Consider the following 19,404-nt stretch of genomic DNA (forward strand, 5'->3'; position numbering starts at 1 on the left):
GCCACTTTGACCTTTATTCTGGGTTTCCTCCCCAGCCTAGGTTGTGGGGCCTCAGGCAGGCCCCAGGCTGTGTGATCCGGCATCCTCACCTTCTGCCCTTACCTCCTGTTCTTGTCCCAGGGTTTCAGAAGTTCACAAACAAAAGGTAATATTACTTACTTCAAAAAGCAAAAATTCTGGAGCTGATGGGTTGGCTCAGTGATTAAGAACAATTGTTGCTTTAGATCTGGGTGCAATTCCCAGCACCCACATGGTGGCTCACAACCATCTGCAACTCCAGTCTCAGAGGATCTGAAGCCTTCCTCTCAACTCCTTGGGCACTAGGCACACATATAATGCATATACATGCATGTAGGCAAAACATTCATACAAATAAAATAATAAATCTAAAAAAAGAAAAATTCTAGGAATGGAGAATGTAGTTTGGTTAGAGAAGTGTTTACCTACCATGAACAAAGAAAGCCCTAGGTTCAGCCCTCGTACCACACTAAAACAAACAAACAAACAAAAAGGCATGATGGAATGTGCCTAGCACTAATCTCAGCACTTGGGTAGCAGAGGCAAGTGAATCTCTGTGAGTTTGAGGCTATATAGTGAGATCCTGTCTAAAATAAACAATGTAATGTAAATTACAGGATGATCCCAACTTCGTAGCAATTACATATAGATATACAAAGAAAAGGAACCAATGCAAAACAAAAAGGCTGGGAGGCAGAATGGACAGTTTTGTTTGGCTTGATGTATGTACTTTTAGGACTTCCTGTAATGATGTAAGGTTATAGCTTTGACATTTAAAGCATGATTTGTAAAACCAAAATAAAATTTTGTAAACACACAGCAAGAAGGCCTCCTATGATAACAAATGACTATAAAAATAATCTGCCCCTCACCAGAAAGCCAGAGAGCAACCACTCACTGAGTCTACGAGAGACAAGAACTCCAGTGAGAACAGCGCAGCGGGACACTGCACTGCCCGGCGCACCCAGACCAAAGCGCTCATCAACAGCGAGGGTTTCTGGTAGTGCAGCCTGAAGAAACACCAAGTGAGAACATTTAAATGTGTGGAAACCCAAACTGCTATTTACCAAGGAAGAATATTTCCATTATTAAGGGATGCCCAGTGCTTATGAGACTGGTCATTCTTGGAGGCTTAATTCCAACGTCGACGTTGGCACTGAGCTCACTGAGATAGCACCAAAAGCACAGGCAACAAAACCAAAACCCACAAGTGGGAGCACACCAAACCGAGAAGTTTCTGGAACAACCAGCTGAAGGAAAAGGCAAGCTTCCTAGTGAAGTATTTACAAACTGCACACCTCACGAGGGTTTAGTCCTCAAAACACAGGAGAAAACTTCACGGCTTGACAGAACGGAACCTACATCCTGATTGATCACCTATTTCTCTAAAGACAAACGAGCGGTCGGCTGGTGTATGACAGCGTCTTGAGGTCTGCACGAGGGAACTGCAAGCCAGCACTGCGGGAAAGACAACTTTACATCTGCTGGGGTGGCTATTACCAGAAAAACAAAAGGTATTTGCAGAGATGTGGGAAAAAAAAGAACTCTTGACAGTGGGAATATAAAATGGTACAAAGTTCAATCCCTGGAGCCTACATATTGGGAGAACAGAAGCAACTCTTCTAAGTTGTTCTCTGACCTCTAATTGAGCACACCCATACACACACACACACACACACACACACACACATACACACACATACACACACACACATACACACACACAAACACACACACACACACCCATACACACACATGCACACACACACATACACACACACACACACACCCATACACACACACACACACACACACACAGTGTTAAAGAAAAAAAAACTTTAAAAGTGCATATGGATGACCGGAAAGTTGGCTCTGTGGTTAAGGACTCTGGCTGCTCTTGCACAGGACCCAGGTTTGTTTTTCAAAACTACCTGTAACCTCTAGTTCCAGGGGACCCAATGCCTTCTTCCAGCATCTGTGGGCTCCACACGCATGTAGTGCACATACCTACATGGAGGCAAACAGTCATGCATATAAAATAAAATTTCTAAACCTATTTTTAAAAAGTGTACATGTAGCTGGGGTGAGGTCCTAGTGGCAGAGCATCTCCCTAGTTAAGCTCTGTGTTCAGCCCTAGCATCTTTCTTGAGGTGGTAGTGCACACCTTTGATCCCAGCACTTGGGAGGCGGAGGTAGGAGGATCTCTGTGAGTTTGAGGCCAGCCTGGTCTACAAAGAAGGTTCCAGGCAGCCAGGGCTATACACAGAGAAACCCTTTATCGAAAAAATAACAACAAAGATATCAGGCTCAATTTGGGGTTCAGGTGGAAAAGATTGAACTGGTTGGAGCTGTGAAAGCCATCTAAAGCAAGAGAGACTGAGGTTTGTGTAGCAGGGAGAGGAAGGAGAGTCACCCATCATCATGGGACCCAAACAGAGTTACAGAAAAGGTCAAACTGCTGCCTTGGTCTCCCAATAGCGCCCAGTATGACTCCTGTTCCTCGGGTGACTCCTGCCTTTGTGCAAATACGGTCTTACCATACCTGTTCCATGACTCAGTCACCATCACTACCACTCCCAATTGCCTCCACACCCTCAATCCAAACTCAGAATCCCTTTGTCATCTCACAGAGATACTGATCCAAAGCCACAAATGACAGGAAGATATTGCTGCCTGACGGTGCAGTTACTGGATACAGGGATGGCTCCACTGGTTCTGAGCAAGCAGCCTTCCCTTCCCCACTTGTGAGTTCTGTGTGGCGTGCCTTCACCCACCTCCATTCTGGCTGCCAGCGACTCGCTTCCCTGAGTCCCATACCATGCTGAATCTCACCTCTCAGGGAGCAACCTCATGCCCGCTGTGCAGAGGATGTAAAGGGGGGTCTCCTTGTGCTTCTTCACAGGCACGTGAGCAGCAGCAAAACTCAGAAGAGGTCGCAGGTAATCGCTGGCATGTTCTGGAGTATCTGCCATTGCGGAGATTCCTGAAATAAAACCAAACATGTATACATATGTGTGTATGTATGTGTCTGTGTATTTTAATGTAGATCACACAAGACCCAGAAAACGAATTCTCGTAAGATTCTGTCCAAGGACCTACATTTATGTTTTTGAAAGAAGTTGGATGGCAGTTAAGTGAGAGATTCCTCCCACTGTCCAGATTCCCACAAGAACAAGGGAGCTCCTTCCTCCCCTTTCTCTTCCTACACTAGGTAAGAGATCAGTAACAAATGTATTCTAATGAGTACCTGGCTTGATTTTCTTAACCACAGGCTGGCTGTTTCGGTCTCTCATCTGTTTGATGTCCAGTAAGTCATGGGGGTTCCCATTATGTCTTGGCCAGAAATAAACAAAAATCCGGGAGCCACTGCTACCACAGTCCACCACAAGTCCGTAATTCAGATTTGGGTCTTCGGTGTTGGTGGCTTCAAGGTCTCCTACCCGAGCCAAATACCTAAGATGGATAAAACAGAAATGAGTGGGTCCATGAAGAGGGCTAGTATTTCAGTTGATCGCTGAGCCTTCATGAACGTCCTCACGTTCTATCGGGCTCCAAGCTTTTGTGTACTTGAGATAGACCCATGTATACTTGGTATACTACAAAATAAAGTGAAAAATGTTTCAGGTTTTTTTTTTTTTGAGACAGGGTTTCACTATGTAGCCTTGGCTAACCTGGAGCTCCTTACATAGACCAGGCTGGCCTTGAATTCACAAAGATCCAGCTGCCTCTGCCTCCTGAGTGCCGGGACTAAAGGCATGAGCTACTAGACCCAGCAAATGTTTAAACAGTAATTCATCTGGATAACAACAATAAATTCATTCCATATTAACACAACATCAACATATTTATACATACATACCTATGCTACACTTTCAAAAACAAAAACTAGAAGAGTGGTTTTGTTTCATAATTTTGCAAATGTCTTTTGCACCTTGATCAGCAATCAACAATCTCACATTTGCTTTGGTATTCAATGTGCTACAGACATAGCTTTAGCTGAGTGTGTGATGGTCTAGCCTTTCACACCTACTGCAAAAGGGTTTTATTTCTTCCTTCTTTCCTTCTTTTTTCTTTCTTTCTTTCTTTTTTTTTTTTTTTTTTTTTTTTTTTTTTTTTTTTTTTTTAGATAGTGTTTACCAGTAGCTATAGATCCAGTCCTGAAACTTGTTCTGTAAACCAGCCTGGCCTCGAACTCACAGAGATTCACCTGTCTCTGCCTCCCGAGTGCTAGAATTAAAGGCGTGTGCCACCACCACCCAGCTTCTTTCTTTTAAAATTTACTTTTATTTACTCATGGTTAAACGATGTAGGGACTGAACCTCATACATGCTAGACAAGCATTCTACCACTGAGTAACACCCTCAGACTAAGAAATAGTTTTAACAGACTTTCAGAACGCTGGAGACACTCTGCTTCTATATTATAACTAAAAATAAGTAGAGTTTCTTAGAGATTTTGCTGCAATTGCAACCGTCTCAGTAAAGGTTTCTACTCCATGATAAACACCATGACCAAAAGCACGTGGGAAGGAAAGGGTTTTATTTCATCTTACACTTCCGGTCACACTCCAACACTGTTGGAGTCAGAGCAGGAGGAACATGGGGCAGGAACTTGCTCTTCCTGGTTTGCTCAGCCTGATTTCTAACCACCCAGGAGCACCCGCCTAAGGGTGGCCTCAGCCACAGTGGTCTGCGCCCTTTGTCATCATCGGTAGCCAAGACAATGCCCTACAGACCTGCCAACCAACCGATCTGATGGAGGCATTTTCGCTGTCGAGGTGTCTCTCTTCCCAGAAAACCTGGCTTGTGTTAAGTTGACAAAAAATTCACTAACAAGTCAGGTGTTATGGTGCATGCCTTTAATCTCAGCACTCAGAGGCAGAGACAGGCGGATCTCTGTAAAATGGAAGCCAGCTTAGTCTACATAGTGAGCTCCAGGACAGTCAAAGCTACATAGTGAAACCTTGTCTCAAAACACAAAAACAAACTACCAAAACCTAGCCAACACAAAAACCCAACCACCCCAAAATTTTATATTCTGCTACATTAAAATCTATTGGCTTATCTTGAACTATAAAAAGATAGCTTTTTGTAATACGGCAAGATCCTATATCATTATCGGAAAAAAATTATTCAACTAATTATGTAAATCTTCCTAATATTGACATATTTCACTGTACAGTTTTTTTTAATCACATCAGCACCAATGTTTCTCATAAAAATCTTTAAGGTCCTGGGAAGTGTGCCAAATTTAGTTGCAAAGATAAACTTGAAATTCTAACTCCCAGTTGGAAGCTCAGACTTTATCTATTTAAATACTGACACTTGTTTTCTTTAAAGGTAACAAGTTTATTTTATTCGTTTTTAAAAGGTCCACGGGTTAGAAGTGTCTCTTAGTGGTAGACCGCTTGCCTAGCGTGTACAAGGCATAAGGTTTAAACTTTTGCATGCCAATTTTTTTAATCTTGAAGATATAGATAGATAGATAGATAGATAGATAGATAGATAGATAGATAGATGATAGATAATTTTAAAAGTCTGAGATTTTGCAAACACATACACACAGTCACATGTTCATACCATGTGCAGGGCTGGAACACACAGAGTGCAGACGAGGCTGGTGGATACCTTGGAACTGCAGTTACAGGCCTTTGTGAGCTGCGTTGAGTAGGGACCAGACCTGGGTCCTCCGCAAGAGCAGCCAGGGCTCTTAACCACTGAGCCATTTCCCTATGATTTTTTTTTTTTTTTTTGAGACAGAGTCTCACTACAGAGTATGTAGCTCTGGATGACCTAGAATGCACTATCTACACCAAATTGATCTTGAATTCACAGAGATCTACACCCTTTGCCTCCTGAGTGCTGAGATTAAAGGCATAGACCATCACACCTAAATACAAAATAGAATCTTTAAAAATAAATAAAATATCTATGAAATACCTAAGTCGGAAAACTACAGTCTTTCTCATGGTAAAAATAGTGTTTCACGGCTTAACTGCCCAAGGATCCTCCCTCAAGACAGCTTAGGAGCGTGGGAATGATGAATGGGAATGATGAATGCCTACTTCTCAACACATCACATAGTAATAAAATGCCGTCAAGTACATCAGATTCCCCCCACCACAACTGTATCACAAAGCGAAATGCAGTAACAAAAGTACAACTGAGTAACACTATCTTGATTTGTGCTAAGCCCTCCCCAGTTGTCTGCCCTCTGACATCATGGAGGCAATCGTCAACTTGCTGAAAAAGGCAAAGCACACTCACAGGAGTTGGGAGGTGGAAGCAACTCGAACATCCAGCACTGGAAGAATGGATAAACAAGAGATACTATTCAGTGTAACAAAGGAAGACCATCTCCTTACATGCTACTGTGGGACGTTAGGTCAAGAGAAATAAGCTAGCCACAAGAAGATAAATGCTCTATTTATTCCACTTGCATGAGGTGTGTACGGGAGTCAAAGTCATAGAAACAAAAGTGAAATAGTTGGGGACCACTGGCTGGCAGGCGGAATAGAGGGGAGCTGTTCTTTGATGGGTAGAGAGTGTCAGACTTGCTGGATGAGAAGCTCTGGAGACAATGTAACAGCGAATGTGAGTGGGCTGAACACCACTTAACTGGACACTTAGAAATGGTCAAGAAGGTAAACTTTATGTGATTTACTACAATGAAAACGGTAGATAATATCTCAATATTATTACAAGCTTTGAATTCACAGTTCTCAAAATGGTCCCAGGAACTCCAAGGACTCACATTTTGGTAGCCAATGCTGTAATGCAACCCATTTTCTCCCAAGCATTTGCCCTCTCTCACCTTTTTCCCATTTTTTCTTTCTCATTGCTTTTGGAAAGGTTTTCCAGCCTTTTTTGTTGTTGTTGTTTGGTTTGGGTTTTTCTTTGTATGTTTTTGAGCAGGGTCTCGTATGTCTTATCCTCCTTCCCAAGTCCCAAGTGTACAGCACTACACTTGGTTAATGCAATATTAGGGATAAAACTAGGGCTTTGTACATGGCTGACAACTGCCCAGCCTGGTCTCTCCACAGAAGCCACTATGTAGCAATGCTGGCCCCAACAAAATCCACAGTGATTTCAAACGCCTTTATTTATATTTTTGACAGGGTCTCACTAAGTAGTTTCAACTCACTTGGAACACACTCTGTAGAACAGATTGGTCTCAAACTCACAGATCCGCCTGCCTCTGCCTCCTGAGTACTGAAATTAAAGATGCGCAAGTGCCCTTAGAGACAGGAGCCTGGATGCCCTGGAGCTGGAGTTACCGGTGATTGGTGCTAGGGACCACACTCCAGTCCTCTACAACAATACACACTCTTAACCACGCACCATCTCTCCAGCCCCCGAGAAAGCGTTTCTTCTCCTCCTGCTCTAAGAGTACCACTATGCCCTTCGAGAAGCTTGTGTACATTTCAGCATGAACCCTTAAGGTTTCTCTCCATTTGCTTAGGCCATTTCTCAAGAGCATGCCGACTACTGGCAGCACGGGTCAGTGGTCCTCACATTCCTGGACCTAAGATGTGGTCACACGGGACTCACTGCTCCTGGAGCTCACAGGACAGAGCTGCTGGTTTGCTCCCAATTCCTCTGGGTCTTCCTTCTGCTATCCTCAAAATCAACCGGGCATCGACAGTTTCAATGACTCCGCAGCCTGTCCTGTTATCCTTCCTGATTCTCGCTGAAATAAGCAATTTCACGGTTCTAATTCTGGTGCAGCTCAACTTAGCTTTCTCTTCCTTTAGACTTTGTCATGAGAGCAATAGCAAAAAGGAAAAGAAAATGTCAGCTGGCTTTAGACCACAGGGCAGAAAGGAAGGAGCAGATGGCATTCAGCTTCCACTCCCTAGCTGAGTCTTTGATCAGTCACTGCAAGCAGCAGGAAGTCTCCAGTTTTCTTATCTTGTAGACAGACAGGTACTGAAGAAGGGCTTTCCCTCCGGGGAGTGGCAGAAGTACCACTCTCCAGACTGCTAACCTCGGATGACCTCATCGCTTGCTTACACTTCCCAGTCTCTTGAGCGTCTTCGCTTATGATTTGCAGATCTAGCCTTGGCTGTCATGGCGAATCACGTGCACCGCTGGACCATTCTTGGCTGATGCCACACAGAACAATTTCTAGAAAGAACTCAAAGCTTAAGAGAAAATGTCTAAAAAGCTCCGGAATTCCTCAGCCACCTTCCCAAGAGAGAGCCAGTTCCCCACCAGGCTCCTCACTTGCCTTCCCTCCACTCATACAGCGTAGATCCTCCATCTCCCTCCACCTCCTCCTCTGCCCATCCCTTCTCTCTCTAACATGATAGCCCTCCAGTCGCTGCTGAGTCAATGAAAGCTAGCCACAAATACATCCCCTCAAGTAGAAATGAAAGACGAGGGCTTTCACTGCCATTATCCTGAAAATATTAACAGCATTGCTGCCAGAAGTAACCAAACTATTACCTGGCTCGCTTGATCAATATCAGTTAAACCACTTTCAGAGCTCAAACAGAACTCAGCAATGTGCCAAAAGTCAATAAATGAGGCCTTCGTCAGAAAGGACCTACCAGCACTTTGTTGAATGTCATCATATTTCATGACAGTACTCATAACTCAAAACCAAACACAGGGGCATTACACTAGCCATCCATGAATGACGGCAATCCATGCCCAGAAACCCAGTTTGGAAGGTTATTGCTCACCTCCTAACAAGATTAACCAGACAAGAGCACTTATAACTTAAAACCCTACTTTCAAGCGAATAACTGCCATTAAGATAAAGCAAATGAATGCATGGGAAGGAAAGCATCCATTTTGCCAGAAAAGGGTTCTTTCAAACTCCTATAAAAGGAAACCTAGCTCTAAATTTATAACCTAAAGTGTTATAAATGTTTATTTTAATTTAATGTAATGTCTCTTTTTGACCTCCAGAAACAATATGGGTATGTGCTCACAATAAAAACGAAAATACATCCAGGCCGTGGTGGCACACACCTTTAATCCCAGCACTCAGGAGGCAGAGGCAGGGGGATCTCTGTAAGTTCAAGGCCAGACTGGTCTACAGAGTCAGTTCCAGGACAGCCAGGGCTGTTACACAGAGAGACCTTGTCTTGAAAAACAAAACAAAAATGAAAACAAAAACAGAAGAAGAAGGAGGAGGAGGAGGAGAAGGAGGAGGAGGAGGAGAAGGAGAAAATACAACTCCTTGGTTTTGAAACTGCCTACAGAAAACTCACAAAGGAGCTTCTAATGTTTTCAGTTGTATTACCTGAGAAATGGTCTGTCACTAAGAGGTGAATAAAATGCAAGTTAAAGGTCTCTAGCAGAAAACAGCTAAGGCAATATGAAAACATCACTTCCACACATATTGAAACACAAAGATGTAAAAAGATCACCATGAGCATTTACTGAGAGCGCGGAATGACTGCAGTGTTCCTTGGCACGCATTCTCCTGAGCAAAGGACTGCACATTCCTGTGAGGACACCTGTGGTCTATTCCCAGCAGCACTGCACCCTCTGAAGGTGCATAAACATGCAGAACACGGATTCAATTTCAGCACGTGACTTAGGAGCAACAAGCAGGAAAACTGTATATTATGGCTGTACGTAATAAGGAAAGTCACAAGTGCAAGGACTTGCCTGAGATCTTTCAGAACTGTTGGCAAAGCTTTCCCCATGGTTCCTAGTTACCGGATTTGTCATTCTACTGTCAGCTATTGGTCCCTGGTACTCAAGCAGCAGAGGCTGCTACAGAAAAAAAGAAAAGAAAAGAAAAGAAAGAGAAGAGAAGAGAAAAGGAAAGGAAAGAAAAGAAAAGAAAAAGGAAAGAAAAGAAAGAAAAAGCAGAATTTTTAATGGAGATAATGTTGCCTGTCATCTTCAGATCATACTTCGGGGACAGAGAAGGGAATTAATGGATAGAAAAATCAATATTATTTCAAATAATAAATATCCTAGAGCTAACATTTGCTTAAGTCAATCAATGTGGAGGGGGGTTAGCCTAGACACTTTATTTCTTTATTTGTTGCTGGTTTTGTTTTTCCAAGACAGGACCTCGGCCCCTCTACCTCCCAAGGGCTGGGATTACAGGCATGTACCCCTCCACTTGGCTAGATGTTCTGTTCCTAATTTAAATGACAAGATAAAACATCATTTTCACTCCCACTTTATGCATTAAAATCTAGAATGTTAAGAAGCCTCCTCATGATCACCTGCAAGCAAATGATCAGGGCTAATTAACCCTGAAGCCACAGTACCGCCCTAAGGAACTATAGCAGCCTTCCGGCTCTCACCCAGTCTACTTACTGGAAGCCTCTGCACTTCAGAGACCTTGTCACTTAACATCCGTCACTGGTCCCTAAGTGATTTAAAGATAAAGGACTACAAGCAATTACTCAAGATCATCATTATCTAAATTATCAGGCTGTATAAGAAAAGTTTTAACAAAACACATAGAGCTGTTTACTAAGACAGACAATGTAGAAATTTTGATTTATTCAGTATATTTTTTTCCCCAGTATTTTTGAGACAGGATCTTGTCAGGTAGCCTAGTCTGCCTTACCTCCCTAGGCTTGGATTACAGGCATGCAACACAACACCTGGTTTCTGTCAGTCTTTAAGAAGTCCCCCCAACGCCTCACTGTCACATGCCAGTTGTCAGTGCATTTAGGGCACCTGCGCGCATTGACAACCTGGACTCCCAGAAGCCATCATTTTAATTTGCTGTAATCTTTGGTTTTGCGAGGCAAACGTGAGTCACGCAGGAAAAGGAAAGGCAAGGCACTGGTGACTCCTGACTGTAACAGCAGGGCTTTAGGGTCTGAATTGGAAGAGCACTAACATTAATGTTTAAGGCTTCCCTGGGGGATCCTTTCAGGTTAACCCAGCCTACAGAGTGAGAAGGAACGAAAACAAAAGCAATACAAGGGGGGGTGGGCAGGAGGAGGAAGAAAAAGCAAAGCAAGCTGCATATGAGAGCCTATCTTATCAGTAAGGTACACGCACTTTTAGGACATGAACTTAGTGATAGCACAGTCGGTCAGTTACTCATGGGTCTCTCTGGATTCATTTATGATTAACTTTGTTCCTGATTCTTAACTGTGGGTAGCTCCTGATCTTAAATGACTATCTCAATTACTCCCTCAGGTCTGCTCTCTAATGGGGTTATGAACTCTGTGTTCAGGAGCCACGTTTTATTCATCTTTGTACCCAGTGTCAAATACGATACAACGAACACACGGTGTTGGGGAGGCTGCCACCAATGGAATTTATAGCATCCAGCTGTTTGTGGCAATGTGTACACAGCCACTAAATAACAATAAGCTCTAGGGTACAAGGCTGCTTGGCCAAAGCATTTCAAGGTGTGAGGACTTTGGTAATACAGTCCCAAAGACCTCTTCTTTCAATTAAATCAAGCTAACAAGTAGTTAGTTATTGAATCTGGTTACTTAGCATATGGTAGTTAACAAGAACTGCTGTTGGGGGCTGGAGAGATGACTTATTGGTTAAGAACACTGACTGCTCTTCCTAAGGGCCTGGGTTCAATTCCCAGCACCCACATGGCAGCTCACAAGTGTCTGGAACTCCAAGATCTGACACCCTCACACAGACATTCATGCAGGCAACACACCAAATGCACTTACACAAACAAAAACAACAATGATGACAACAAAACCAAACCGAACTGTGGTCACTCTACCTCCCACAGACCACTCTGTCTTCTCAATCTGTGCGGCTGCCGCCCAACTTCAGGCTACTCTCGTCTTGCTCAAGTATTACAGTAAGTTTCTCCGCTTCCTTCTTTCCTTCCAATTCATTCCCTACAATATCATCAAAGTGAGCTTTTTGTTGTTAGTTTTTTGGGACAGGGTTTCTCTGTATAACCTTGGCTGTCCTGAAACTCACTCTGTAGATCAGGCTGGCCTTGAACTCAGGGATCCACCTGCCTCTGCCTCCTGAGGATTAAAGGCGTGCACACCACCATCACCCACCTACCCTCGGCCACTGCTGAACTTTTTAAAGACCAAATTCTAACACACAGCTCTTCAAAACCTGCTAAGCCTTTTCTCTACCCTTAGGAAGAAATCTAAATACTCCCCTCTACACTTCCCACTCCTATCCCACCCCGATCAACAACTTAACACGCCAGGCCCTAATCTACCTCTTTACCATACAGCTCACTACTAACTCTTAATACTTTGCCCTAGCTGTGTTAGCTAATCCATAGTCAGGTCATGTCATCTTTCCAGTGGGAAACTGTGCTAAGGTCTGCCAAGAAAACCCCATTCAGCAACAAAGAAATTCAATTTATGGATCTGGATTTTAAACTTACAATTTTAATTAACAAATTTCTTAATATCACTTGCTGACGACTATCATTCCCCATATAGTATGTTGTGTCCTGGAAAGGAAGACTTCAAACTACAGATAAACAGAAGTTCTAACAGAGGGAAGGCTGACCATACAAGCAGCTTGAGAAAAGATACCAAATAGTCTATGTCCCAGCAATACCCACACATGGTGGCTCTCAACACATTTTTAACTAATTAATGGCAAAATTAAACATGAAATGAGAAATTCTGGAGACAAAAACCAATGAAAACGAAGACTGGGCATCTATCACAATTCTGATGACGGAAGCTTCAAGGAAAGTATTGACAGAGGATTCTGGCAAGATTCCCCTGCATCCTTATGAGAGGGCCATGCAGAACCTACTTCTCTCTCAGCAGGACCTGAATGGGGATGCCTATGGCCCTAGGTGCTACTGGCTGCTATTTTGCAACTGTTAAATAAGCTAACCCCGTAGACAGCAATTTCCATCCTGCTGGCTAATATGGCGCCCATGGTTTGTCTGTCTCTAGATATCAAGTTATAGGAGCCAGTTAGGTTTTTTTTTTGTAATTACTATTATTTAAGTCAGTCTGAGTTATTACTTAGAGCCAAAGTCTCCTGACACATATCTGAGAAGCAAGTCTGAAAAAAGAAAGAAGAAAATCATGTTGAAAATGATGAATAGAGCTGTGTGGTGGTGGCACATAACCTTTAATCCCAGCACTCAGGCGGCAGAGGCAGGCAGATCTCTGTGAGTTTGAGGCCATCCTGGTCTACAGAGTAAGTTCCAGGACAGCCAAGGCCATTACACAGAAAAACCCTGTCTTGAAAAATAAAAGAAGAAGAAGAGAAGAAAGAAAATGATGACTACAACATGACATCATTTAATTCTGTAGCCTCAGCAGAAATTAATCTAAAAGATACAGCAATGAGAGTTTTCTTTAAAAGACTACAGGTCATCATGTGCAGTTGATAAGGCATTGAGAGCATAACATATAACTTAGCAGCATTTCCTATGAGAAAAGGATATTCTGTATTCAGTGAATAAAATCAGCAGTAGATGAAACACTGTGGAAGACAATATTAATGACTCAGGTATAGTAGTGCACACCTTTAATCCCAGCACATGGGAAGCAGAAGCAGACAGATCTCTGCTTTGAGGCCAGCCTGATCTACATAGAGAATTCGGGGCTAGCCAGGGCTACATAGTGAGGCCCTATCCAAAAATAAATAAAATACCCAGAATAAAACACACAGAGAGAAAACATAGATCATCAGTTGGTTGAGGAAAGGATCCTGGGTGCAATACACATGTAACTGGAGTCCTCAAAGGAGAAGGGGAAAACAGAAAAATATATGAAGAAATGATGGTCAAAGTTTTTCTAAATTTGTTTTTAAAAGTCTAAGTTTAGGGTTTGAGAGATGGCTCAGGGATTAAAAGCACTGGCTGTTCGTCTATTGGACACGGGTTCAATTCCCAACAACCACACGGTGGCTCATAACTACCTGTAACAAAATCTGGTGCCCTCTTATAGCATGCAGGCAGAACACTGTATACATAATAAATAAACATTTTTTTAAAAAAAGTCTAACTTTATAGATCTGAAAATATAAGGGCCTGTGTTGTATTCGGTACTGTGCAGAGCCAGTGCGCGGCAAATGACTGCTCCTAAAAAGAGTGCCTAACCATGGAGCAAAATCTCACAAATACATCCCAATCAAACTGCTTTTAAAAATCACCCAGGAGGAAAGCACACACATGTGCAGAAAGAACCAAGATACACATGTCAGCTGACTTCTCAGAAAGAATGCAAGCCAAGAAGAGAAAATGATCAACACAGAGCTCCTTAACAATGGATTTCTTCTTTCCGAAATGAAAGCAAAGTAAGTCCATTCTTGGTTACATAAAAATTGAGATGCCAAGCAGTGGGGGCACACACCTCTAATCTCAGCCCCTGGGAGGCAGAGACAGGCAGATATCGGAGTTTGAGACCAGCTTGGTATACAGAGTGAATTCCAGGACAGCCTGGGCTACACAGAGAAGCCATGTCTTGGGGGGGGGGGGGAATTGAAAGAATTCACTCCCTGTAGACTCACCTTACTAGAAATGGAAGAGTTTTTTTTTAATTATTTTAACTCATTAGTAGATTCTAGCCATACACAAAGGACATGGAGCCTATAGTTAGCGATCCTAAGGAAGCTAAATAACAAGGTGAACCCAAAGAGAAAAATATATAGATCCTCCTGGAAATTGGAAGCAGACAAGATCGCCAGGCAAAGGTTGGGAGCATTGGGGGGGGGGGGGAGAAAGAGAAGGGAGAAGGGGAGGATTGGAAAGAGCTTGGGGGAGTGGGATGGTTGAGATGGAGGAAGGGCGGATATGGGAGCAAAGAAGATATCTTAATTAAGGGAGCCATTTTAGGGTTGGCAAGAGGCTTGGCTCTAGAGGGGTTCCCAGGTGTCCACAGGGATGTCCCCAGCTAGGTCCTTGGGCAGTAGAGGAGAGGGTGCCTGAACTGGCCTTGTCCTGTAGTCAGGCTGATGACTATCTTGAATATCACCATAGAACCTTCATCCGGCGATGGATGGAGATAGAGACAGAGACCCACATTGGAGCACTGGACTGAGCTCCTAAGGTCCAGTTGAAGAGCAGAAGGAGCGAGAATATGAGCAAGGAAGTCAGGACCACAAGGGGTTGGCCCACCCACTGAGACAGTGTGCCTGAGCTAATGGGAGCTCACCAAATCCAGCTGGACTGTGACTGAATGAGCATGTGATCACACTGAACTCTCTGAATGTGGCTGATAATGGGGGCTGACTGAGAAGCCAATGATAACGACACTGGGATTTGTCTCTACTGCATGTACTGGCTTTTAGGTATCCTAGTCTATTTGGATGCATATGGGGAGGACCTTGGACTTCCCACAGGGCAGGGTACCCTGTCCTCTCTTAGGACTGGAAGGGAAGAAGAAGGGGGAGGGGAGAGCAGGAGGGAAATGGGAGGAGGGAAGAAAGTGAAATTTTTGAATGGTATTATTTATAAAGCAATAAAAATTAAAAAATTATTTAAGACAACAAGAAATATGGTGCTAGAAGCACTGGTGAAAAATGGGTAAGCATACAATACTTTCTTTAAATTTAGAAATCCTTGAAAAGATAGTTGACTGTTCAATAACAGTACTTTATGGAACTGGCACCATTTGTAGAAATAAAATATATGACAATAGCTTAAAGACTATGGGAAAAGGAAGACCAAAAGTGTACTGCTCTTAAACTCTGGTCAAGTACAAGCAATGTGGTAAAGCTGTCGCTATAAATCCTAAAGCAACCATTAAAAGAAATTAAATTATACCCGATAATCCAACGAAAGGGATAAAATAAAATGGTAAAAAAGCACTCAATTCCAAAGAAAGGACAGAGTGTTTGTGTGTGGGGGAGGGGTAAACAAACAGGGCAAATGGAAATGATAAGACAGACCAGGCCTAAACATAATTAATAGACAAAATGTAAATGGCTTGATCACCCCACTTAAAAGGAAGACACAGACAATGGATAAAAAGCAAGGCTAAACTATCTACAAAAAGTCCACCTTAAACATAATCGAAATATGAGGACTATAGAGGAGTCTCAGTCATTAAAAGCACTGACTGCTCTAGAGGACCCAGGTTTGGTTCCCAGCACCCTCATGGCGGCTCACAACCATCCACAACTCCAGTTACAGGGGATCAAACACCATCTGGCCCCTTCAGGCATGAGGTACATATAAACTCACACATTTTACACACACACACACACCAATTTTTTTTTCCCCAAGACCGGGTTTCTCTGTGTAGCCCTGGCTGTCCTGCAACTCGCTCTGTAGACCAGGCTGACCTCAAACTCAGAGATCCACCTCCTGAGTATTAAAGTGCTGGTATTAAAGGCCACCACTCCTGGTCAATAATATATATTTTTAAAGACAAACTTAAAAGTATATAGAAAAGTATCCCATTAACATGATTCAGAAGAAAGCTGAAGTCGCTATATTAATATCACACTAATAGACCTCAGAGCAAAGAATAAAATCAAGGATAGAGACTTCTTTAACAAAGACAGAGAAGTCAATTCATGAAATCATCAGAAGCATACAGCAATCCTAAATATGTATGTACCCACTGAGCGTCAATCCACCCAGACAAGAAAACAGAAAGCCGTCTTTCATGGCTAAAATACAGCATCAGCATTCTTGAACTAAAACTGAACACAGCCAAAAAAATGAACGTAAGGCCCTCCTATGTTATTTATGGCATGCATTTTTACTAATAAAAGTGTCATATCTCTCAGGAGTCCAGGGTACTCATTAAAGAATTTATCAAAAAGAAAAGAAAAATGACAGCCAAGTCTGGTGACACAGACTGCTGTCCCACCAGTCAAGAGGCTGAGCTTCACATGACTGCAAGTTCCAAGATCAGCTTACTGAGTGAGTTCCAGGTCATTCTGGGCCTGGGGATGCTAGTGAAAACCCTGTCTCGACAATCAAAATGAAAAAGGAGGGTGAGGTCATAACTTAGTGGGAGAGTGCTTACCACAAGCCCAAGACCCTGCTACGGCCCCCAGCCCAGAAGGAAGTTGATAACCTCAACAGCAGGCTAGTCAGAGTGATGCAAAGCTGACTCACCTCTCGTACTGCCTATCTCGTGCTGACGAAGTGCCACGATGTCCCAAGTCCATGATCAAGAGAAGTAAAAGGAGACAGGGTATAAGGAAGAGTCCCAGTAATGCCACCCGCTGACGGAGAAATGGGCTCACTGTGGGCACAGTGAAGTACCAGGAGGCTGGGCAGAGGTAGGAAAAACTGATCCTGGAATGAGACAAACATCTGTTAAGCCTTAAATCTCTCCATAAGTGACGCTTTAAAACTAGATGAAAGCCCTGAAGGCAAAAATGCATGACAGGAGAAGGCTGTTTTTTTCATTCTCAAACGAGACAAAAGCACCTGTACGGCTCATAGTATTTCTGTTATTCAATTCAGAAAGACCTGACCTGCTGTTTCCGTGCCCACTAACAATGCTGTCAAGAAGCTAGACAGTTAGAAAAGTTATTTAACTGATTTTTTTAATGCTTTAACAAATTATACATATAGAGGGACTTTTAAAAAAAAATCTCAGCTTTAACAGATACACAGTAAAAACGGAATCTGGCTCTGACTCCACCATCTTTCAGAGCCAACCATTGCTACTCCCACGACCCCAGACTATGGACAGGAAATTAATGCACCGGCCATTCAAAAGAATACCACATTGCCGTCTTTGCATACACCTGACCAGAATGCAAAGTTCAGGTGAAGCCTCAGACAAACCTCACTTTGTAACAGCCTCCCAGCGCCTGCCACCCACCCACTCAACCCGCTTACCACCCTCCACTGAGCCCTTTGACAGAGATAACGGGGAGGGGGGACCTTACCTAGCCATGGGTTCCCTTCAGTAGTCTTGACGTCTGTCACCTCCTTTTCCTTTTGCCCTGAGAGGGTGGCCTCCTTGTCCCCAGCATCTCCTAAGGCTGAAGCCTGGAAAGGGTTGGCTGGCTTTCAGACAGATGTCCAGAAGTGCCCAAAGAACTAGATCTCCGCAATGACAGCACACTTCCCTCCCACTGTATTGAGACCACCCACCACTCCCTGTCGGGTCTCTCCCCTCCCCAACCCCCACTCCTATCCCCGCGGGCCAAGGGGACCCTGAGCGCATCCCCGACGTAAGGCTTTCCTGCGGGCCGGCTCCGTGCTCGTGGAGCACGCCACCCCAGGTGGTAAGGATGGGGGACCCCGCTTCCTTTTCCTGTCACTCTTCTCCCTGCAGCTCTCCCGCGATGCCACTCACGGGATCCCGAGGCCCGCTCGTCCCTCTGCACAGCCCAGCCTGGTCCTCAGCGGTTCCCCGTGGCTCCCAGAGCAGCCGGAAGGAGGCCTGGCCGCCAGCGGCGCCACGTCCCCAAGGAAACCGCACTGAGCCAATGACTGCTGGGGACCCGAAGAGGCCCGCCCAGCGCGCAACCGGAGCTGCAGACGAACCCGCCGCGTTCACAAATTGAGATTCTGTTCACAGCCGGGCCAATGCTCAAGGGCGCCGGGCCCCGAATGCCCGCCTCCGGTTTATAGCCGCTGCCAATCGAAAAGGCGTCGCGACCAAGCTCCGCCTGGAGAGCGAGCGGTGGCCGGCACAGGTAAGAGGCCACCGACTGTTGTGTCGCCAGCTCCCTGCGGGTGGCCTCCTCTGCTCCTACTCCCACTGTTGGACATTACCTGTTGGTGAGTCTCGGGGTCTTCACCACAGCAGTGCACCCCTTGCCCACAACCTTTCTTACCACAATGGCAGTTCCTCCATCCCGTTCCTTTTGCCCACAAATTGATGTCCCAGGCTTATTGTCACCTCTCGTGATAGAAACATTGTAGGAAAAAATTGGAGACTGATGTTTGCATCGAAGCGCTTCCGTCCTTCCTTCAACGTCGATGGTCTACTATGTGCGGATCATGAACATTTGTGTCATTGTCTTGAACATTATGGTGATACACACAAAAGCATCGGTCGTTTGGTGCATTTACTCTTGCTGACACCAGACGCCATCCCTGTGTCTCATTTGCATGAAGAACCCTCTGGAATGGCAGAAGTCTAAGTTTTTCTCAACTTAGACTCTTCCATAATGTCCACGGCGTCTCCTGGCCCCTTGGTTAAGCTCCTTACGTACCCTTGCGGGTTTGGACCCGATGGTTTTTTGTTCATTCTGGTTCTTCTTCCGCCTGCTTTGCCTATCTGCCCCTGCGCAGCTCTTACCTTTTTGGCTTAAGGATCGTCTTCCTCCCAAAATCTTCCTTGACCCACATATCTCTTTATAAACACCTCTGTTCCAGTTACCCCTTGAATTACAATCATGTTCCTGTCTGCTTCACTAGCCAGAATACCCTTGAGGGCAGGACTCTGCTTTTACCCATTTCCCAAAGCCAGGCCACCCTTTCACACATTAAACACGGCTATCTTAGAATATACATGAACACTGGGACAGGGACGAAGACCGAGATGAGATCAATAGCGGCTGTTCC

The 19,404-nt window shown here is 44.2% G+C and overlaps 1 protein-coding gene across 1 annotated transcript in view; it reads right to left on the bottom strand.

Annotated features, from left to right (window-relative positions):
* The window catches only part of Entpd7 (ectonucleoside triphosphate diphosphohydrolase 7), a 44,368-nt gene extending 26,028 nt beyond the window's left edge, over positions 1–18,340 (bottom strand). The window contains exons 1-5 of the mRNA XM_048452931.3: positions 18,188–18,340; positions 17,775–17,877; positions 16,990–17,172; positions 3,266–3,471; positions 2,851–3,001 (exon numbers count right to left, since the gene is read on the bottom strand). Of these exons, the coding sequence (XP_048308888.2) occupies positions 2,851–3,001; positions 3,266–3,471; positions 16,990–17,172; positions 17,775–17,782 (548 nt within the window). The 5' untranslated portion in view covers positions 17,783–17,877; positions 18,188–18,340. The remainder of the gene's footprint in view (positions 1–2,850; positions 3,002–3,265; positions 3,472–16,989; positions 17,173–17,774; positions 17,878–18,187) is intronic.
* Between the last annotated feature and the right edge of the window lie 1,064 nt (positions 18,341–19,404).

Source organism: Myodes glareolus, chromosome 7 (genome assembly GCF_982192425.1).
Source record: "Myodes glareolus chromosome 7, mMyoGla1.1, whole genome shotgun sequence".
In the NCBI taxonomy this organism is placed as follows: Eukaryota; Metazoa; Chordata; class Mammalia; order Rodentia; family Cricetidae; genus Myodes; species Myodes glareolus.